At 36.8% G+C, this 22,780-nt stretch overlaps 1 protein-coding gene across 15 annotated transcripts in view; it reads right to left on the reverse strand.

The window, feature by feature from the left end:
• The window catches only part of WAC (WW domain containing adaptor with coiled-coil), a 76,153-nt gene that overhangs the window by 16,422 nt on the left and 36,951 nt on the right, over positions 1–22,780 (reverse strand). For 7 of the 15 annotated variants that reach the window (XM_072955270.1, XM_072955271.1, XM_072955266.1 and 4 more), the window contains exons 4-7: positions 16,278–16,384; positions 10,267–10,382; positions 9,605–9,717; positions 5,066–5,374 (exon numbers count right to left, since the gene is read on the reverse strand). In XM_072955270.1, the coding sequence (XP_072811371.1) occupies positions 5,066–5,374; positions 9,605–9,717; positions 10,267–10,382; positions 16,278–16,384 (645 nt within the window). The remainder of the gene's footprint in view (positions 1–5,065; positions 5,375–9,604; positions 9,718–10,266; positions 10,383–16,277; positions 16,385–22,780) is intronic. The other 8 variants (XM_072955273.1, XM_072955268.1, XM_072955267.1 and 5 more) reach the window with 3 other exon arrangements.

The following is a 22,780-nucleotide window of genomic DNA, read 5'->3' on the forward strand; positions in this document are numbered from 1 at the left end:
TTATTTGCCATCAGAATGCGTTCTCTGGAAAAATGTCTATTCAATTCCATTGCTCATTTTTGAACTTGGCTGTCTCATTTTGTTGTGGAGTTATATACAGTCTGGATATTAATCCCTTATCAGATTATCACAGAAATATTTCCTCCCACTCATGGGTTGTCTTTTCACTCTAGAGTGTCCTTGGATGCACAGAAGGTCTCAATTTTGATGAAGTCCAATCCATTTTTTTCTTCTGTTGCCTGTGCTTTTGGCGTCACATCAAAGAAATCACTAAACAAATCCAATGTCATGAAGATTTTCACTTGTTTTATTTTTTAGCTCTTTTTCGAGTTTTATAATTTCTAGCTCCTACGTTAAGGCCTTCGTTCCATTTTGAGTTAATTTTTCTAACTGTTCTAAGGCAAGGCTGGCAGTGAGAAATTCCTCTTCTGTAATTGCCTGTTCACATCCTTTGCTCATTTTTCTATTAGATTGTCTTTTTCATATTGCTTTGATGAATTCTTGATGTACCCTTAATACACTATTATTTACGTATGTTGCAAATGCTTTCTCCCAATTTGATATATTTTTCAACCTTTGTTTACTGTATCTGTCATACAGAAGTTTTAAATGTCTTATGCGGCCAGATTTGCCAACCTTGTTTTTTTTTAAAGGCAATGTGTTTTGGTCCTGATTAAAAAGGTCCCCCTCACTCCTCAAGTTATAAACAATATTTTCTAATGTCCTTTCATCACTATTCCCCATGCCCCACTGATCAAAACGCCATTTTTATTAAGTTGAAGTGTAATTGACCAAATCAGACTTAATTCCTCCACTAATGTTTTCAGTTAGTCAACAAATATTTGAGTACCTTTATGGCCAATTGGTCTAACTGTACATGAATGTTGAGTAATTCTTAAAGTAGTTTTAAAGCAGCAGAGGACTGAATGCGGCCCACTTACAGCCAGCTTCTACGTGGGCTATAACAGACCACCACTACTGTCTCAACACACATGGGAAAGTCTTCAGGTTCACTTATATTCCACCCCGGCTACAAATGCCATCAAAACACAAAAAGGAAGTTTGTTCCAAGTGAGGAACTCATACCTCATGTGAGTGACTAATCCTCCCTCCCATTAGATTAAGACTTTAAAACCAGCACGTAACTAAGTGACGCTTTTAGGCATGCTAATTTTCTGAGCCCTGGCCTGAGGTCACTGACAGGCCTGCTTCTGTGGCTACTTATTTTTCAAATTAACTTATGCTAATAAATCATAACTCTTAAATATTAAATAAGAAACTTAAAGTCATTAAACTCTTCTAACTCTGGCATTTACTTGGCCAAAGCAAAAAACAAGGACCCACATCTCCTGTCTATTCTGTCATTTTCCAAATCTGGAAAAGAAGGCAGAGTTAGAACCAGTTTAGAATGCTCAATGAGGTGGCAACTGACTAAAATCAGTTTTAGACTTTTATTTTCTAGCACATCAGTTTCTCTGTACTTTGTTACACAGCCGTCCAAGGAAGAAATCTTGCCAACAGATGTTCAAATGCTACCATAACAAACAGATATAAATGTGAAAGGAGGTACCTAACACCCTTGTTTCAGCCCTACTAACATCAGAACTATCTCCTGCAAGACCACAGAGCGCCATAGCTTCTCCACATTTCTGTCCCTCAAGTAAGCCCAGACTGACTGACCTTATTAGGTTCCTTTCATCAAAAGACAAACTGGCATCAAAAAGACCTAAATCTATTGCTGGTATCCTTTAATTAGATGCACAACACATGTAACATTCTTCTTTTTCTCCAAATACGTTTTTTAAACCATGACCAATGCAGGTGCTTCTCCAATCCTCAACACACTCATTATCATTCTTTCAGTTATTTATCCACTTATGACAATTACTTACTGACTGCCTGTTATTTGTAAAGTACCAGGAATAAAGCAGTGGTTAAGACGAACATCCTGCTCTTGCATTATTTAACACAGCATCATACTGCTGAGATCCTTAAACTCAGCTTAGCTATACTATCAGCACTTTAGACCAAGAGACCTCTCTTATTTGAAACATCAACCTCTTAATATAAATTATTGAAGGAAAAGCCAACAAGGAAATCACTATGTTGATAAGAAGAGTCAATAGGCAGCTTAACTTAAATACAGATTCTCCACTGATGAAAAAAATGTATTTCAAATTAATGGATGATTCACAAATTTAGACTAACTGGAAAACAATCTGAAAAGATCCAAATTGTTATACAATTTACTTAAGGAAACAATACTGCCTTCAATTCACATATAAGGGGAAATGCTTACTATTTCCCATATATATACATAAGGTAATTCTAAGGTAATAGAGTTTCTTCCTGTAAGTTTAAAATTATTATATATAAAATTTTCACATAAAGTTTGTGACCAGCAAACATACTTCGTAGAATTTAAACTTGAATCACCCCATGATATGTGCCGTCTTTCATTGTGTACAGTTTTATGGATAGAACATGGATTTTGGAGAAGCTCCATCTTAAACCATGTGTTCAAGCTTTAGCAATGTTCAGGCTAGTCATATAATAGACAATACTTGCCTTCACAATGTTGTTTTAAGGAATAAACTAAAAATGTATGCAAAACACTTTGCATCAAACCTGGTACACAGTTAATTTTTAATTATGTGAAGTCTGTCAGGAACGGTGCTTCAAGCTTGCAAGGGGGTGGGGGATGTGAACAACGTACCAAATGCAATAAATACAATGTCTAACACTATACAGGATAGTCTAACTGAAGGAACTAAAATTATCAAGTGGTAAGTACTACAACAGACAAACACAAAGTGTTTGAGAAACACAGATTAGGAGAGGTTAACTGACACTGAGAACTCAAGAGATCAAAGCTGACTCTTAAAGAGTACTGAGTTCAACAGGATGGGAATGGAGGAAAGAACATGTCCTTTTCAGCAAAGGCTAAAAAAATGAAAGAGCATAACATGACCTAAAAAATGTACAAATTGGCAGCAGATGAATTATTGGGAATGTTAAGAGTGAAATATCAAGCTAGTAAGACTGACTGCAACTAGACTGTCAAGTGTCAATGGACAACAGAAAACCATTAGAAAATTTTAAGCAAGGAAATGTAACAATCACATCTTAATTTCATTATGATTCCGCACTAAGGGGACAGACTGGCTGGAAGGCAGCAGAGCAGTAATCACAAGAGTGTTTCAAGAGAGATGGCCTGAGTCTCAGTAACTAGAGAAAGGATACACACAAGACTGACGAGGAAGAAACCAAGGTTTGCTGATGGATGGGGAGACGTAGGTGGCCAAGAATGCTGAAGAGCATGGAAGAGTTATGGGGACAGTGTTGTCACTGAGAACCTAAGAACTGTGGGGAAAGGACACACTGTACTCTAGGGAGATGTAACAAAATACCAAATTGCTTAGAGAGGGAAACAGATACATGTGAGACAGAAATAAAGATTTGGGAGTCACTTATGTAGACAAGGTAGTCACAAGAATCACTGTCCAGCAAAAGAGAACACACTAAGCAAGACAAAGGAACAAAACACAGTGAAGACTGAACTCTACTGCTATCTGAAGGGCAGGAAGAGACGAGAACCAGGAAACAGAAGAGCAGCAGCATCCCAGAGGTTAGGGAGGAAGACTCCAGAAAGGAGGTAAGAGCTAAAAGGCGTTTGTTAAATGAGCAAGAGGTGAAATGAGATAAAGACCAAAGACCTTTTAAAAGGCTGAAGAATGTTTTCGAAACTGACACGGCTTTTTAAAATAAATTTTTCTGTAACCAAATAATCAAAATTAGCAGAACTGAAAAACCGTAACACCCTTTAGAAAGTACTACTATACTAACAATGCATTTTCTCTCTCAAGTACTCTCTTTTGTAAATTTAATTCTGCATCATGGTAAAGATGACTTGTACAATGCATTTTCTCTCTCAAGTATTCCCTTTTGTAAATTTAATTCTGCATCATGGTAAAGATGACTTGTACATATGAATTTTGGCACAAACCATCTATGAGGACTTTGACAACATTTGGGGTAACCTGCACTATATGATAAAAATATGGTTTACTAATGTGTTAACAACTGCCATCGGGGAAATTCAAATGACATGCATAAAAGGAGAAGAAATTAGAAGCAAAAAAAAAAAAAAAAAAAAAACCTCTGTCAACAAATTAAATCAATATGAACTAGTCAGACAATAGCCCCAAAATTTAAGGACTCATCAGGTCCATGAAACATCTCCTAAACCCAGAGGACATAAAAATTCCTCAATATTTACTGATGCTACTTTGCTAATTAGGTCTGCTAATGGGTATACAAAAATATATTTATTTATTGCCTTTTGATTTCTCTAGTTTCTTAAAACAGTGTAAGTCTGAGACTGGGAGTAGTCTATTCAAATACGCTTCTCCCATCACCCAGTTTCATCTCTGAAGTAGTAGTTGTCACAATTTTTCTTTTAACATTTTTGAACATTCTATGGTTATTAGCACAAAGCAGGATAAATTTTGTAACCCAAATTGTGTTTAACTTCTGCTCTTCAGACTCAAGTCCTAATTCAGACATAAAGACTCCTTATCTTGTAGTCCATATCTTGTGGTCCATAACTCAATTTTCTAATTCACAAACTGAAACCAACAGTTGCATGCTATGTGGAAATAACAAGTTTTAAAATGTCTCTGTTTATATTAATTTTTAATAGAAAATTGAGACAATTTCCTAAACTAAACCATTAAGACAATTATCACAAAAACCAAAAATTACCTTATACAAACATGATGGGACAGTCATTTAATATAAGTTATTTAAACCATTGCTGCTATATTAAGCACTTGACTTCAAATTGTCAAAGGCAAAAAAACAGTTCTGAGGCTTCAAAATTAAAAATTAAAAGAAAAAACTAAATATGGCTAATTCTAGATCTAAATCTATGCAGTAACATTCTGAAAGGCTTTTAAAAAGAATTTATAATTAAGAGTCTTATTTAAGCTAACGGAAATAATGTAATATCATCAGAAACTCAGAAACTACAGTTCAACGTGCAGCATCTAGTAATAAGGCATACCTTTTCTTTCTGTTTTCTGTGCAGGGACAGAAGATGTGGGTGTAGGCAGTTTTGATAAAGTAGATGCTCCATTAGCATCAAATGATTTCTTTGGCTGGTGATCAGACTGTAGCGTAAATGGACTAGAAGGAACAGTGCTTGGGGTAGCAGTTGGATGAACCACTGGTTTGATGGGGTGCTGTACTGGCGTAGAACTACTGTGAGTCTCTGCTCTTGGCAGTCTGTAGTCTCTGTCATTGTGTCTGCTTGTTTGAGACAAAATATTCTGTGGGAGCAAACTACTGGCATCACTGGAATGCTTGTCTTCCACTTTAGTTCAGAGTTCGGAAAAAGAGATGTTGGAATGACGGAAGGGGGAAGAAAAAAGATTACGTTAGAATCCTGTCTTTAACATCAGCTAATTTAGCAACATACTTGCATCTTTTTATAAAACTGCAAGCCCAGTTAGTGTCTGCAGTTTTACTGCTAGCATATAAATATCTAAATATTGGAAGATGAATTTTAGCTTAACTATAAATATTAATCTATACTCAGATTTCAAATGGGCTACTAGTTTGGGGGGATTCTTTAGAACCACACGATAGTTCAAATGAAACATTTTTTAAAAGATCAATATATGGAGTTATAACATTTTACTCAAAAAAAATTTTTTTTAACTAGAAAAAGTAGATGGTCCATTCTTTTAAAATACGGATCTCAGTTCTAATAATTGACCCACAGTGGTTCAACTGCAAAGAAACAGCTTTATTAGCCTGACTTTTTTAAATACTAAAGTAGCTAATTAGTGGGCTCTGAAGTAGTTGCTACAAGGGCTTAAATGACCTTACTTCGGGATGGCTAAACTTATAAGGAACTCCGCATTCAGTAAGTAAATCAATTCAAAATTTTAATAATGCTAACAAATACCAGAGGTTAGCTATAAAATCAAGCTATAGATAATGCCATCTGAAAACAGAAGCCCTACATTTGCAGCAAAGTCAGAAAAATCTACCTGGTATCATCAGTTATATTAAAAACAGATCCTCTTCCAATCTAAAGCCACAAAAATATTTTAAATTCAAAAGTACTTTTGCTTACGCAAAGAGTACAAAAGAAGGAAAATTTCAACAATCACAGTAACAAAATTTATGGTTATCAAAAAAATCTTTAGCCTAAATTAAATACTCTTATCAGTAACTAAAGGATTCAAGCAACTTCCAAGGAGAAAAACATCTTAAGATCTTAGGCATACGATACATAATGGCAGTATTACCAGAGGATGCCCTCCCTGTTGAATACTGTGTCGTTTTTTCCAATTCCCGGTTCCTCCAAGTCTAGAGACCATGACAGCACAAAGAAGGACAATTGCTTAAACTGCAAGTCAGTTTTCAAGTCATCAATGCACAACTTCTACATGTTACATCCAAACGAAAGGTACTGGGTACTGCTGAAAATTTTCAGTCAAATCAAAACAAGGCCTCTTTTGACTTAATGACTTAATTAATGAAATTCAGTGCTACAAACAATGAACATGTTATCTTAACAGAAAATGAACACACAGGCTGAGCTATCACAGCAGTTACAAACACCTGCCACGTGATACTAACTTACCACTAAACTATCAACCTGCATGCACATAAAACTGGAAAAAAAAATTTCTTCTAGAGTTTCTTCCTAAAGGGAATACTATCACAATAGAAGTTTTTAGGGACAGATAGATAACAATATTATCCCCCAATCCACCAACTCTGTCACTTCATTACCTAGCACTTTTATTTCCTCACCAAGAAAACTCCCAGTTCTGTATGACTACAGGCAAAATGTATCAAGTAAATGCGTTCAGATGAAAATTAAAGACACTCCTAGCGTGTGCAAGCCTTGGGAAAAAAAAATCGGCAGGAGCATTACAGCAAATGAGAAGCTACAGTCGCAACAGCTTCTATTACTCACAACTGGAGACAGAATACAGTGAACAAAAGCAGTGAGTATCTGCACACCCCTTACAATAAGAACATTTAGCAAGTGTCTGGAGACATTTCTGGTTGTCACAACTGGGGAGTGGAGGGGTGTGCTACTGGGATCTGTACGTAGAGGCCAGGTATGGTGCTTGACATCCTACAGCACAGGACAGAATCCCACTAGAATTACCTAACCCAGACTGTCATTAGTGTCACTCTTGAGGGACCACAAGTTAAAGCTTTTCTAACGACAGAGCAATCACTCTGGGGCACAGATTAAAGATAATAAAAATCATCAACAGTACAATTATTTCAGCACAATTACAGCAGCCCAGTAATATCAAATTTAAAATTTATCCATACAATTTCAATGTCAAATTGTGGATGAATTATTTGCTACACTGCCCACCCCCCAAAAAAACCTCAAACATACAAAAACACTCAAAGTTTTTCTACCTTTATCTCTTTATATATAATATCTTCCCAATCATCCCCTCCACACATACACAGACATACTTCCTTTATCGGCTGTTAGGAAAGCTTTAAGCCCTAACCTACACGAACACAATGTACTGGACATATAAGGGAAAACTCTGCCAGCATTTTCTGGATAGACAGAGTTAAGCACTTAAATGGCTTACTGACCGTTACTACCACACTAAATACAGCTCAGCTGACCAGTTAAAAGCAGCAGCCATACAGCTACAGCTAAAGCCCTTTCTCCAACATTACTTAAACAGTGTAATATATGATTACATTTCAACACAAACACAGACACTGACTCTTCATTTACACTTTCAGGAATTTATTAGCTAAGGAAGTCATCAGGTAAGTGAGCAAAGAGAGGAGTAACAGCACTGTTTACAGCAGGAAAAAGCTAAAAACCACCCCAGTATCCATGGATAGAGGATTATTTTTAAATGAGGGTACATTCAAAAAATGGAACACCATGCAATGATATAACAAATGTTGAATTATAAAATGACAAGGAAACATATCCTTGAAATATTATTGAGCACAAAAGGTTAAATACAGTAACAGATAATCTGATTTTTGGTGTAAAATACATACATACGTAACTTTTATACACATTTATATGTAGCTAGAAAAAAGTGTATGTTCCCAAGTGCTCCTGAGTCAGAGATGAAAATACTTCCCCCTCTACTTTTAATAACATGCCTGACTTCTGAAATCATAAAGGGGGGGAAAAATGATTTCACTTCTGAAAGAAAAAAAAATGCACGCAGATAATTTAAAAACACAACTCTGATTTTATTTCCTTAAAGATGGTTTATTAAACAGACAGAAACAGTATTTTCACTTCCATTGACATTTCTATCAGATCTCTAATTACTCCAAGAGAGGATGAGTGACTTAAATGATAGGTTATTTTGGAAAAAATGTACATACTAGCCTCTACAATTTTTCCTCTCTGGGAATCATCAGCCACTATGTAGAGAGGTCTGACCCAATAACTAAAAATATTACTTTTACACCCATTTAGTCACTCTTCCTTGATACCCACAATTTGTTCAGGAGGGCCACAAGCTAGGTACTTTTTTTTTTTTTAACCTGGAAAGGAAAATCTCTCTTTTTTTTAGTTATTTGCCAAAGGCACAGTAACTTACAACCCAAGTTTTCTTTCTCAAAATATAATATTCTTAACTTCCTAACTTTGATACTTTAAATCATTATTATTTCCTAAGAATTAAGTACAATTTCACTAATATAAAAAGTAAAATGTTCCAAGGAATACATTTGAAACTTTCAGTCCTGCAGAACTAATTTTTCCTATCAAAAATTCAGTATCCTCTGCTGGCACCAAGTATATCTTCTACTTCTTTGTTCTGAGCTACAGAAGGAGAGTTCAAACAGTTAAGTCTAAGAATTCCCAAAACACATCATCAAATTCTCAAAATTTCAAAATTGATAGTCTAAGAACTCTAAGTGGCATTTAAATTTTATGCTGAGCAAGGGAAGCCACTGGGACTAGAATATGTTTAGTGAAATCTTCAAAGTTTAAATTTTACTTGAATTAAAAAATAAATGTATGCTACCCATATTGCCCCACTTGAACAAAATCTGACCACAAAAGAACATTAAGGTATGCCCACAGGGTAGAGATAATACACAGATCTATGATCATGGTGAAATCCACTTCCAAACAGAAGGATAAATAAGTTCTCACTGGTAACACAAAACACCAACAGGTACTTTATGTCACTTTCTGTATATATCTGTGCTTCAATTATTAGATTGAAACCCAGGGAGTTTTGTAGTGTCCAGTTTAACTGTGGGTAAGGAGGGAGCTATTTTACAAAGAAGTCAATCCACAACATGAAATTTTATTTTTTAACCAACTCATTGGCATTACAGCCATTTTATGTAGTGATGACTACATACCTGTGTACCATTCATACTGTGTACTCTCCCTTTTCCTTTTCAAGAAACAAAATAATGTAGGTTAAGAGGACAGATCCAACGTGATAGAAACTTTTGATTCTATTTATTTTAGTTTACATATATAAATGGCTATGCGCATAAATACATAAAGTAAATGAATCAAACATTATACTGGTTCAAAGAAAAAATTAACACTTACTTCCGCTGGCAAACCCACTAGTGGCTGTTGCTTGCATCACCTCTCTTCTGTAATCCCGATCTTTTGGGAAGCTATTAACTGCCATCTTGTTTGCTTCTTTTTGTCTCTGTTCTCTAAAAATAAAAAATAAACCCATAAAAATTACAACAAGGACAATGAATCTACATTTAACACTTCTGGCCAAATACTCAAAAAAATGGTATATGGAAAATAAAAGTAGTATCATTTAACTGGTGTGGAACATAGGATACAGCAAACAACATTAATGTTTCCCACTGGTGGCAGTATTATACCAATTACTTATATACCATTAACCCTACAATCCAAACCCTAATAATACTTCTACATGTATGAAGGAAAAATATTCCTACAAGAATTATAAAGTACAAACTGTAAGATGTATAAGCGTAGATCAATATAAAGTTTTTAATTAAATATACTGACTGTTCACAAGGCCCTTCTGGACAGTTGCTTATCTGTCCTAGTTTTTTTGTTTTTTAAGGTAAAGGGAAATTATGGAAAACACAGACAATGGGTCAACTACTGCAATTAAAGAGGAGTGATGAGCATCACACTAAAATACTTAAACTTATTAGAATGTTAAGCAGAATCCAAATGTAGAATCAAAAGAAATTCTGTTCAATTAGATTAAGAGCAAATACCTTTCAAGCCACTCTTTTGGTTTTTCCCATTGTGAAACTTCTGTTCGACAATTGTAGTAGTATTTTTTCCCAGAAGAGCTAATATGCTCAGACCAGTCATCTGCAGAATCATAAGGCTTAAAAATACATTTTTAGAAATTAGAAAATGTTAATACCATCACTTGATATGAAATATCAAGAATGTCAATGGTTTTCAAAGCATAGATATGGAAGGAGACTTAGAGGCGCCCTGAAGAAAGATCTAATTACCTGCATATACATCTCGGGAGAACTTAAGTCTATGAAAACCTTCAAGGATAACAATGGAAAACCTCATAAAATATTAATGAGTAGTTTATTAGACACAGGAAGACAGATGTGAAGTTAATGTCATCCTGACTTCAGAAAAGCATTACAGAAGCTCCCCATGATCACAGTTGTAACTGCTGACTGGTTTGATGGGATGAGAGCGCATCTTTAAGGCACGACAGTAATCACATATAGTGTAACTGACAACAACCTGCACGTATTCACTGTTACTCAGTTAAAAAGAAAAGAAAAAAAAGCACACAGGAAAACTTTAATGTAAACACAAAGCTAATTAAAAGTTATGAACTTGTTTCACCTTCAAAAATCCATGAGATGGTCAAGTATTAACTAAATCTTGTCTCACATAATACACTGGGTCAGCAGTTTCACTCATTCTCCCGTAACTAAAACTGGTCTAGCTTCCGAAAGTTCTCAGGTACAGTTTCTTGCTGGGAATTTTACAGGGCACTGTAAAATTACAATGAAATCAGAAAGGCCCAATTCTCATGGAACTAATCTCAGTAAATATAATGTTTAAGTGCCTGCACCAGCTCCAAGAAATCTGGTAGAACCCCAAGCATACGTCTAGATAAATTTCCCTTTTTTCAAAGGAGATTTGAGATTAAAATGAAATAAGGATATCCTCTGGCAGCCCATCCTTCTTCTGGGTTCACCATGGTGCACAGGGACACGATCTTAAAGCTTGAGGAAAGGAACTCTGATGCACTGCCAACTCAGCTTTAACCTTACCACGCAGGAACGCACTGAGAGAACTTACTAGTTGTCCATAGATCACAAAACTAATTAATGGTAGAAGAAAATGATCAAACCCCAGATTTCCAGGTATCTATTATTTGCATTAAATCAGCACCAATTTGGGGGAATGTCATAATAATATTGAGGATAGCTGAATGAGAAACTCTGCTCTCAGGTTTATGTTTCAAAATAATGAAGATAATGGAAATCAGCCCTGTGCTTCCAAACCTCTAAAAAAAAAAAAATTGGTGGAGTTAATTCTCAATTCCTCTAGCTTCCAGAAGGAGGCTTCACCAAACTAAAAGAACCCAATCACAAAAAGCCAAATTCAAAAGGTTATTCAACACCAACCACCCTCTATTCCTTGTTATGCAAGCTGAGCCCCTCTATGGATGTATCTAGAAGATTTGGTTTGTTGGGCAAGTGATTACACAGGATCACTACTTTGGTCTGAAGAGGCAGAAGGAGCTCTGAGGTAGGTGGACAGAAGATACCAGAGTAGATCAAAGTGCTCCAAACCAGTGCTCTTCAAAGTGATGGTTGTGTGAACTATGACCTGCCCTGGAGGAGACAAGGAGCTTGCATCAGAGAATCTATCAACACACGGCTCCCCTAGCCAAAGGTCTTGCTTTAAAACACAAACACACACCACAGCTCAATTAAACAGTGTCTTTCATGACAGTTAACTTTCATTCTGGCACAACCTCCAGGTCAGTTAAAAGTTCACAGACCAGAACCTTGAAGATCATGGGGTCTACCGAATTCTAGGTTAGGACAAGTTAATGTCTTACTTAACAAAATCTGCTCCAGAGTACAGCCTTACAACCATATACTAGTAACAACTTTATCTTCTCCACCCTACCTCTATCCTCAAAAGGAAAAGAGTTAAGGAAAAAAAGAAACTTTCACAGGGTAATTTTTAAAATGCTGATATGCAACAGCAGGTGTTAAATTTTTTTCCCATTGCATTTTTCTCTGCTTTACTGAGGGATAACTGACAAAACTGTAAGATAAAGTGCACACAGTAATGATCTTCTTAAAACTTTTAATTTTATTATTATTATTTTTAATGGAGGTATTGGGGATTGAACCGAGAACCTTGTGTGTGCTCAGCATGCACCTTACCACCGAGCTGTTACTCCCAAGCACACAGTGATGATCTGATATCTATACATTGTGAAAGGGATCTGCTCATCCAGTTAATTAACACAACCGTCTCTGTCACCTCAGTTTTCTTTTTTTGTGAGAACATTTAAGTTCTACTCTCTCAGCAAATTTCAATTAAACAAGACAGTGTTATCAACCATGTTACCATGTTATATATTAGATTCTCAGGTTTCTTGACTTTAAAGAAAGAGTATCTAAAATTAAGAATTAAACAAAAGGCCTGCAAACATTTCAAATTTTCTAAATTAGCCTTGTCGTAGTTGCCAACATGCGCTCTAAGGTTCAATAAATGCCATCCAGGAACCCCTGAGGGACCCTGATATCATTCACAGAATCAAAACTATTTTCATAATAATACTAAGACAATTTTGCCTTTTTCCTCCTCAGTCCATCACAAGAACACAGTGGAGTTTTCCCAGAGGCCACAGAAGAGATCCGAAAGATTAAATGTAGAACAGCTATGAAATTCTAGGCATCTTATCCCATTAAAGGCAGGCATTAAAAGATGTTCGATGTCTATTTTTTTTTCAGAAAGTTTAATAAAATTATTAGCTATGTCGACATGTAATAGCTTTATGATTTTTTAATAAATTATTTTTCCCCAAACTTGGGTTTTAATTTAAAAATTTTGTTTTATTTTATTTTCATTTTGGGGGGCAGGGAGGTAATTAGGTTTCCTTTTTTTTTTTTAGAGGAATTACCAGGGATTGAACCCAGGACCTTGTGTATGCTAAGCATGCACTCTACTACTTGAGCTATACTTCCCCCTTCAGTTTTCAGTTTCAATACGGTAAACATTGATGATAGAGTCCACATAAACAAAAGCTCTCAATTTTTATGACTAGAGAGGTCTTGAGGCTAAAAAGTATGACAATGGCTCTCTAAAACAGCATAAATAGTTACTGAAGCACCAGTCTGCTCTTCCAATTCAAAATGTCTTTTATGACTCTTAGAATGATCCTGGTTTCTTCTTAAATTAAAAAGCATCTTCCTATTTACTTTCTCTCCAAAATAGAGTCCCAACACTTCTTCTCAAAGTTAAACTATGAAAAACAAAGTGTTAATCTCAGAATTTAATTAAAAACTGTTAATAAAGAATAGTTCATTTAATAACAACAAAGATGGAATTCACTGTAACAAAGAATTCTGTGGAGTTCTAAGAGTTCTCTGATTAAGCAGAGTATCTTCAGGTAAGATTGGTTGGTTACAGAGAATAGATTCTAAGAGTCTCAAAACCTCTGGAAGATATTTAATAACAAGAGGAGTTGGAGTATAAATGCAAAGTAATCTAGGACTGAATTTAAAGCACTTCCAGCAAATATAAATTGGTGAACAGTACTTACAAGGGAAGATTCTAATTAACATATCTTTAAATGGAAATAAAAATATTTTTCTAAATAAAGAGCTTCTTTGAATAAAGAGGTCTCTTAAAATCACAAATATGCATAACATAGTCTAAAGCAGCCTACGTGGTGTCTCTAAGTCCTATCATGATTTAGATTCAGAAAGAGGAGGCATTCAACAAGGCCTCGATATTTACCATGAACTAGGTTCTGTGTTAAACACACAATGAATGTTCACCACAGAACTTAGCAGGGAACTACATATGAATGTCTTAATCTACTACAGAAAAAATAAGATAATTTCAACTTGACTTTCAACAGTTAACTTGATAAATGTAAATCATCCATATAACCAAATGTCTGTGTACAGAACTCCAAATAATACCGCTACTGATTTTCAAAGACAGATTTAAAACTTCAAAAGCACAAAGAGAAAACTAAAATCCACTTAAAAAAACTGTATTCCATTTTAACCTGGTTTTTAAGATGTGTTGACCTGAGTTACCTAATACTGATCTCTTTTTTCATGATAAAAATATTTTGTTTTACTCTACTACTCAAAAACTTCCATTAGAAATGACTTTAAAACAAAGAATAAGTCAGTTTATAAGTAACCTTCAGAAATGTTCAAAACCCAACATCTTGGTAAGATTAAATTTACAGTTTGTAAAAATGTCATGCCCACTGGGTGTATTATAATGAAAAAGATCACTATTTGAAGGTTAATTATATACCTAGAGTTGGAATCTACATAAAGGGTAACCTTGATTCTGAAACACATAACATTTAATCCATCTTCAGATTCTCTTCACATGGTGAAATCCCCTAACACCCTTTAGAATTTGGATCTTTCAAGCTTTATCTGATGGCTATTATTCATTCTTTCCGATTTTATTATGTTGATCCATTTCTTGAAAATCAAAATAATCAGAAACAGTTTTACTTGAATATGGAATTTTTTCTTCAAAACAATGTCCACATGGCCTGCCTCTGTCCTAATAGCAAATATCAAATCTGAATTTGCAGTGATTAAGTGCTACTTTGTTAAATTAATGGGGCCATTTTTCATACAAATAGAGATGCTCACTGTAAAATTCTGAGTTTAGGTCTTAGTGAACACAATTTAGCATCGAATAGTGTGATGATAACACCTGTGAAGGTTTATCAAGCTGCTCAGTCTCAACACCACTCTTCTATACTCTCTCTGTTCTGTGTTGCTGGGATAATGCAAATCATATTCTATTTAGCCAGCTGGCTTCCTGTTAAAATCTGCCAATACTGGTCATTAGAGGAAGACTAGGAGGCAGGAGAAAAGAGAAGCCTTGCAGCCACAGCTCATTCCAATTTCTAGCTCTCCACCCAGAATCAGAACCAGCTTATTTCATCAAACCTCTAGAGGTACTATCACCAACTCTGCAGGGCTTCTCTTCTGAGCTATTAGGTTCTGATAACCCTGACCTCTTCCTTCTGCTCCCCAGACCTCAGGGGTCATCACTATACATGTGTTACCTCAATGTTTCTTTCCGTTTTTTCAGTCCACAATACCCGTTAATATATCTGCTTAATCAATCCTGTATTTGAAACTCTGTGCTAAAGTAACTAGTATGACTTCTGTTTTCCTAAATGAACCCTCATTAATACAATATTTGAAACTATTCTAATTCATTTTTATGAAAATCACCAATGTCTCAATTTTCTACGGAAATGTACTACCCACAATGACTCAACAAGGGACAAAAAAAAACAAATCCCAAAGACCTTTCAATACTGACTAAGGTAGATGATCACCCGAATAACCAAGGCAGTATCTGCTGGATTCAACCTACACTTCTACAGCCTTCTGATGCTCTTCCTTCCTATGTTTTCCACACTGCCCTCCTATGCTTCTTAAATTACAGATACGGCACTTGACCAATTATATCCTTCAGTAGCTCTCCCGTCTTTATATAAAATTAATATTCCCCGGAAAGCTACGGAACTCTGATCTGGCCCCACTTATCTCTGTAACCTGAGCTGCTGCCATTCTTTCACTTTCAAAATCCATGCTCTCGCAACACACGATGCTGTTTCACTTTGCAGGTGCTAATCCTTTCTAGGCTACACAATTCCAGACCTCTTCAACTGGGTGAGTTATATTCAATCTGTTGGCTAGCATCACATATACTTTAATACTTCCGTAATCCAAGCTGGAAGGGTGCTCCCAAACCAACATTAACATGCACTGTTTAAGTTAAACCACAAATTTCACAATCTGAAGTTCTCTGTATAACTATCACACTGGTAAATTTTGTTCTATGCAGGAATGCTGATAATCACAAGATGGCATCTTCTGACTATCAGTTCTACTAATAATGCATTTGAACTAATGAGCCAGCCTTAAGAAATGATCAACTTTGATTAAAAATTGTTTTTTGCAATATATTCCAAAAAAACAATCAGGCATGTTTGGATACTTACTGCATCTGAAGTTTTGCTTGGATTATTGCTTGGATTAGAAGAATGTGAATTTGAACTATGAAGAGCACTGTGGTTGTGTGAATTTTCTTGTGGAGAGTAACTGGTCCCTTAAAAAAATAAAAAGCAAAGTAAATTATAAGTAAGTCATACACAAGTTCAAATAAATCTTTCACCTTTTACTAAGAAAAAGAATATATACACATTCCTACAAAAGTATTTGTGAGCCTAAAGAACATACACTAGATGTGGCTTAAAGAACACACACTAAATACATGGCTGATGGCCTATGGAACGATGTTATTTATATACAGATGAGCAAACCCTCATCCTTACCATTTCTGGCAACTTCAGGTTTAAAAAATATATATATTTCTATTAGAGAAATACAAACACAACGTACACAGAGAAAAGGCAAAAAAATTCAACTGAAAACTAAGTCACAATTATCCAGCACATTTTAGCAATTATTTTTCAACTTAGTTTCCACAACTTGATTTTTTTTTTTTAACAATTTTGCCAGATTTCAACAAAAACTGTCAGATTTTCAAGAAGATTCAGGGAAGGTGCTTGCTCTCAAGATTATGAAGGTGACATTAAACCTCCTAACAGGACCAACTTCTCTAGAAATTGCTTAAAAGTAACTCATAAGTTTTATGAGTGATCTACACATCTCAGAGACCAGAGATGATAGTTTTTATTGTGTTAAGAAAAGACAAGATATAAAAATCCAGACTTCATTAATGATACAAGAAGGGTCCACCACAAGAGTCTAATTATTAGTTATCTGAATTTCATTCTATGTATTTATTTTTCAGCATGAAGGTAACAGAATTCAACTCCCCACTCCATTTCCACCCCCCAAAAATGAGCTGGCCAGTGGTATGGAGGCTACACTACAATGAACACAAATGAACGGTGGGAAGAGCAATTTAGATGGTAAAGTGATCCCGGGCATTAATTAGCAGTCAGAACCACAGCTGTCACAGTAGAAATGAGTAAGAATTAACTATTTTAATCAACAGGAAAAACTGCAGGCCTACTTCTGTTTTACTGGGCTTTGCTTTACTGCACTTCAGTTAAGAGTTTATCAATTGAAGGTTTGTGGCAACCTTGAGTTAAGCAAGTCTACTGATGTCATTTTTTTCAACAGCATTTGCTCACTTTGTGTCTGTCATATTTTGAGAATACTTCCAATATTTCAACCTTTTTCATTATTACTGTATTTGTTCTAGCAATCTTTGGTGAGTGATCTTTGATTTACTACTGTAACTGTTCAGAGGCGCTACAAATCACAGCCGTGTAAGAGTACGTGTAACTGATGCACGCGTGTGTTCCATGGCTCTACCATCTCTCTCTCCCTCTCCTCGGGCCTTCCTCTTCCAAGAGACGCAATAGTGAAATCAGGCCAATTAATAACCTTACAATAACCCTACTCTAAGTGCTCAAGGGAAAGGAAGAGTTGCATGATTCTCATTTTAAACAAAAGGCTAGAAATGATTAAGCTTCGTGAGGAAGGCATGTAGGCAGAAAGGTAGGTCTCCTGCAGTTAGCCAAGCTGTGAATGCAAGGGAAAAGTTCTCGAAGAAAAATGAAAAGCGCTACTCCAGTGAACACACAAACGGTAAGCGAGCAAAACCACCTTACTGCTGACACAGAGAAGGTTCCAGTGAGCTGGACAGAAGACAAGCCAGCAACAACACTGCCCTAAGCCAAAGCCTGATTCAGAGCAAGCCCCTGACTCTCTTCATTTCTATGAAGGCTGAGAGAGGTGAGGAAACTGTGGAAGACAAGCCTGAAGTGAGCAGAGGCTGGTTCACAAGGTTTAAGGAAAGAGAATGTCCTCATGACACGAAGCAGCCAGAGCTGATACAGGAGCTGCAGCAGGTTCCCCATCCGGCTGGGCTCATTCACAAAGGTGCTCACTGACGACAGACTATCAATGCAGGGGAAGCACCGCCACTTTCAGAGAGAGGGGAAGCCAAAGCTTCCAAAGACAGGCTGACTCTCTCAGGGGCTAAAGCAGCTGGTGACCTGAAGTTGAAGCCAATGCTCATTCACCATTCTGAAAATCCTAGGGCCCTTAAGAATGATGCTAAATCTACTCTGTCTGTGCTCTCAAAATGAAACAAAGTCTGGATGACAGCATATCTCTTTACAACATGATTTACTGAGTATTTTTTAAAGCTCACCACTGACGCCTACTGCTAAGAAAAAAGATTCCTTTCAAAATATTACTGCTCACTGACAATATACCTGGTCACCCAAGAGCTCTGATGAAGATGTACAAGATGACTGTTGTCTTCATGTCTGTTAATACGTGTATTCTGTAGCCCATGGATCGAAGAACAGCGTCAACTTTTCAGATCTTTAAGAAATACACTTCATAAGGCTTACAGCTGCCATACACAGTGTGTCCTCTGATGCATCTGAGTCAAGTGAACTGAAAACCTTCTGAGAAGGACTCACCATTCTAGGTGCCATTAAGAACACTCATGATTCATGGGAAGAGATCAAAATATCAACATTAACAGGAATTTGGAAGAAGCTGATTCCAACACTCAGGGGTGACTTTGAGGGGTTTAAGACTTCAGCAGAGGAAGTAAGTGCAGGTGTGGTGGACACAGCAAGAGAACCAGAAGAGGAGCAGCTGAAAACCCATGGTAAAACTAACAGATGAGGAGCTGCTTCTCATCAATGAGTAAAGAGGTCTCCTGAGATGGAAGCTACTCCTGGTGAAGATACTGTGAAGACTGTTGAAATGACAACAAAGGGTTCAGAATATCACATAAACTCAGCTGATAAGGCAGCAGCAGGGTTTGAGAGAAATGATTCCAATTCTGAAAGAAGTTTTACTGTGGGTAAAATGCTATCAGACAGCACTGCAAGCTACTACAGAAAAATGGTTTGTGAAAGGAAGAGCCAACCAGTGCAGCAAACTTCCTTGTAGTCTTGTTTTAAGAAACTGCCGTAGCCAATCCGACCTTCAGCACCCTGATCAGTCAGCAGCTGGCAACATCGAGGCAAGACTTTCCACCAGCAAAAAGATTAGGGCTCCTGAAGGCTCAAATGATCAGCTATTTTTTTTTTAGAAATAAAACATTTTAAAATTACAGTACGTACAGTGTTTTAGGCATAATGCTATCGCATACTTAACAGACTACATATAGTGTGAAGAGATTTCATGTGCACTGGAAAACTAAGAAACTTGGGACTCGCTCTACTGCAATCAATATTCACTTCATTGCAATGATCTGGGACCAACCTGCAATCTCTCCAAGCTATGCCTGTAAGTGGATGAGAAAGGTGAACCAGGGCAGAGGATGAGTGTAAGGTTTTATACATCCAAGTGGAAATGGTCAGCAGAGAATTCAGAAGTGGAGCTGGAGGTCTCTTCCATTAGAGGTGAAAGCGAGGGGACTCTTGCCTTCGCCATGCACATAATAAACAAGGAGTATGAGCTCAGAGTAAAATGACAGCATGGCAAGGGGGACGGCAGTGACCAGGATTTAACCTTGGATAGGATCCATCCTGTAGGGGACACCAGAAGCAGATTCAGAGACCCAGTAAAGCTAATGATATGACAAAAGAGGGTTAGTTACTAAGCACCTAGCAAAATGTAGGTGACACGAGAGAGGAAATTTCCCAACAAAGCTGCTGTCTGAGATGCCTGGTTTCTTTATCTGTTTGTTTTAAAATTTATCTTGCTGGATGGTATGTATTCATGTAGAACACCCTAAACATGTTTTTAATCCAGTAGTAATAAATTCTTCAGTAAACATGGTAAGAATAAACACCATCCAGAAGAAATCAGGAAAAGCTCAGTGTGCAAGGACGGCAGGCCTGTGACTGCCATCCTGAGCAAAGCCTGCTTGCACAAGTCATCCTTGGCTGGCACAGTTACTGTTCAGGAGGGTTCGCACAACAAAAACTGGTAAGAGTGGCTCACTGTGCCAAAGTAGTTTGTGCAGACAATATGGTTTATGGTGAACACTTGCTTTCCTACTGAGAATCCATACTTTTCGGTACAAACTAGGCAGAGGTGCCTACTTAAGAATTCAAATCCACTTAAAATCTTGGGTACTTAAATCTCTAATAGCTTCCCTGGTAGGCAGCATTTCACAAGCGTTACAACTCACCGCTGGATGAACAAAGCGTGTGCTGTGTGACTACTGGGGCAAGACCCTCAGCGGCCTGTACCTGGTGTCCTCAAGACCTCGCCCCGGAGGCCCTCTGCCTCTGCCGACTGTACCCGGTATTCTTTCCCGGTTAAGTCACAGCCGTGATAATGACTATACATTGGGTCCTGTGCCTCCTCTTAAGAAAATCACCAAACGTAGGGGGTGGTCTGAGGACCCCAACACACTTAGATACAAAGAAAAATTAATACTCCTCTCAGATCCATGCCAAAATTTGCACGTTTCAGATGAAACTCGTAACACTGTTTTTAAAAATCAGCTTTACAGAAAAATACAAAGAAAGGGAGCTACTGATATGGACTACTAGAATACCATATTTATACAGTACAAGTTGAGATTTCTATGGAAATATCCATAATTTTGTTGGCAATAATAAAGAAAAGGCCAATCTCATTGACTGAAATGATCCTCAGAGTAATCCATTAAGAAGCGTGGGTTAGACGTCCTGACGTTTATTTGCATACACTCTTGAGCAAGATGTAAGTCTATAAAATGAAAGTGCCACTCTAAAGATTTGTCAAAGATATGACAGAAGAGTACCCTGTAAGCGTGATGTGTATTAGAAATGATGTGTATTGCTCTCTCATGAGGTAAAGACACAGACTTCACTTTAGTGTTATTCTTCATATCAATGAAAATTCAAAAGTTGACAAGCACTCAATTAATTAAGCTCTTAACCTCTGAAAGTGATGTCTTCTACCAGCCTGATAGATGTTATCAGGTAACTTTTAGGTCTACTATGTGTGTTTTCAGAGGGCATAGCCTAATAATTAAAAATCTTAAGTATCAAGGCACACTAGCCTAAGACTTTAAAATCAAGAGAAAACTGAATCAGTTGTTAAGAAGTCACTTTCAGAAACAGAAGCTTTATGAATAGGAACTAGATTCCACATTCTATGAAACAGATGTATCTAGAACATAGCAAAACTAATGGCAGTAACTTAAAAGGAGTGAGAAGCAAGATTAAGACACATATTTTAGTGAAAGACTAAGAATAAACTGACATTCTTAAACAGAACCCGAAACTAAGTAAGACAGGAAGCATGATAAAGTAGACAACAGATCCTTAGATTCCAGCCAGAGGGATGCACTTAAGAACTGAAGGCAGGGCTTATTTGCTTCTGCATAACATGACTGTGACAACCTGAACAAGGCTAACTCTCTACTTAAAAAGCTACAATTTATATTACCTTCCAAAGCGTTTGGGGAGGGGGCAGGGTATCTCATTGAGGCCTTTAATTTCTCCAAGTAGTTCTTTCCAAACTAAAGTTAACATGTAAACAGAAAAGCAAGGTCAGAGTAATTAATGACTGTGGTTATGATTTTTCATCGCCATACCTGTAAGTGCTACAAAGCAGTATTTTCTTTGAAATCGCCTATTTTACCTTAAAAACTCACATAAACTTTTATATCCTACCCGATGATGAATTTGTACATTTTGGGATAAGAACAGTAGTACTTTTTAAATTAGTAATACAGTGTAGAGTCTGCGGCTGAAAGAGTAAGCGATGTGTAGATGGTAACATATCCAAGAAAAGTAGAGCCATGCATAAAACCTGAACTCAGACTTTTCAAAGCTAACTCCAGAGATGACTCAAGTACATAAAGACAAGTAAGATCTATGCTGCTGCTCAGTAGTCTCATGGATGCTGTCTGGCACAACAAAGCAACAGATGCAAAAGCTGTTTCCGTGGTCTGGTGCCCTTTATGCTTTCTGTACATTACCAAGAAGGAGGCTTGCTACTTGAAGGAAAAAGAAAATACCTCTCTGAGAAAGTACAATTTGTGGGTAAGTGTGATAAAACTGGTTTTAAGTAATATACTTTTAAATCAACCTTAAGAAATTAAAGTTAAGACTGATGAAGCAAGTTTTCAAGGAAGACTTCTAAGAAAGAGATACTACTGAGAATTACTTGGTTTTGTTTTGGTTTTTTTTTTTGAAGGGGGTGGAAAACGGGATGTTACATTTATGCTTGCAACCTGATCAACCTAAAAAGTGAGCCAAGTTCTCCTGCCCAGAGTATGAACCCAAGGCAGGCATGAAACGGAGATGTGACAACATGACTGGATGCTAGTATCAGACCAGAATACAAGGATCAGCCAACTACAGCCTGCTTGGTGCCTGTTTCTTTTCTACCAATGAAGCATTACCAGGACACAGGTGCAGCCAGCCATCTGAGTATTATCTATAGCTACCTTTGCTCTTTTAATTGTGGCAATGTCTGTGTGGCCTGTAAGACTAAAATATCTATTATCTAGCCCTTTAATAAAGAAAAAGTCTGCCGACTCCTGGACTAGGCTAAGACG

The sequence above is a fragment of the Vicugna pacos genome, chromosome 35 (genome assembly GCF_048564905.1).
Source record: "Vicugna pacos chromosome 35, VicPac4, whole genome shotgun sequence".
Taxonomy (NCBI): domain Eukaryota; kingdom Metazoa; phylum Chordata; class Mammalia; order Artiodactyla; family Camelidae; genus Vicugna; species Vicugna pacos.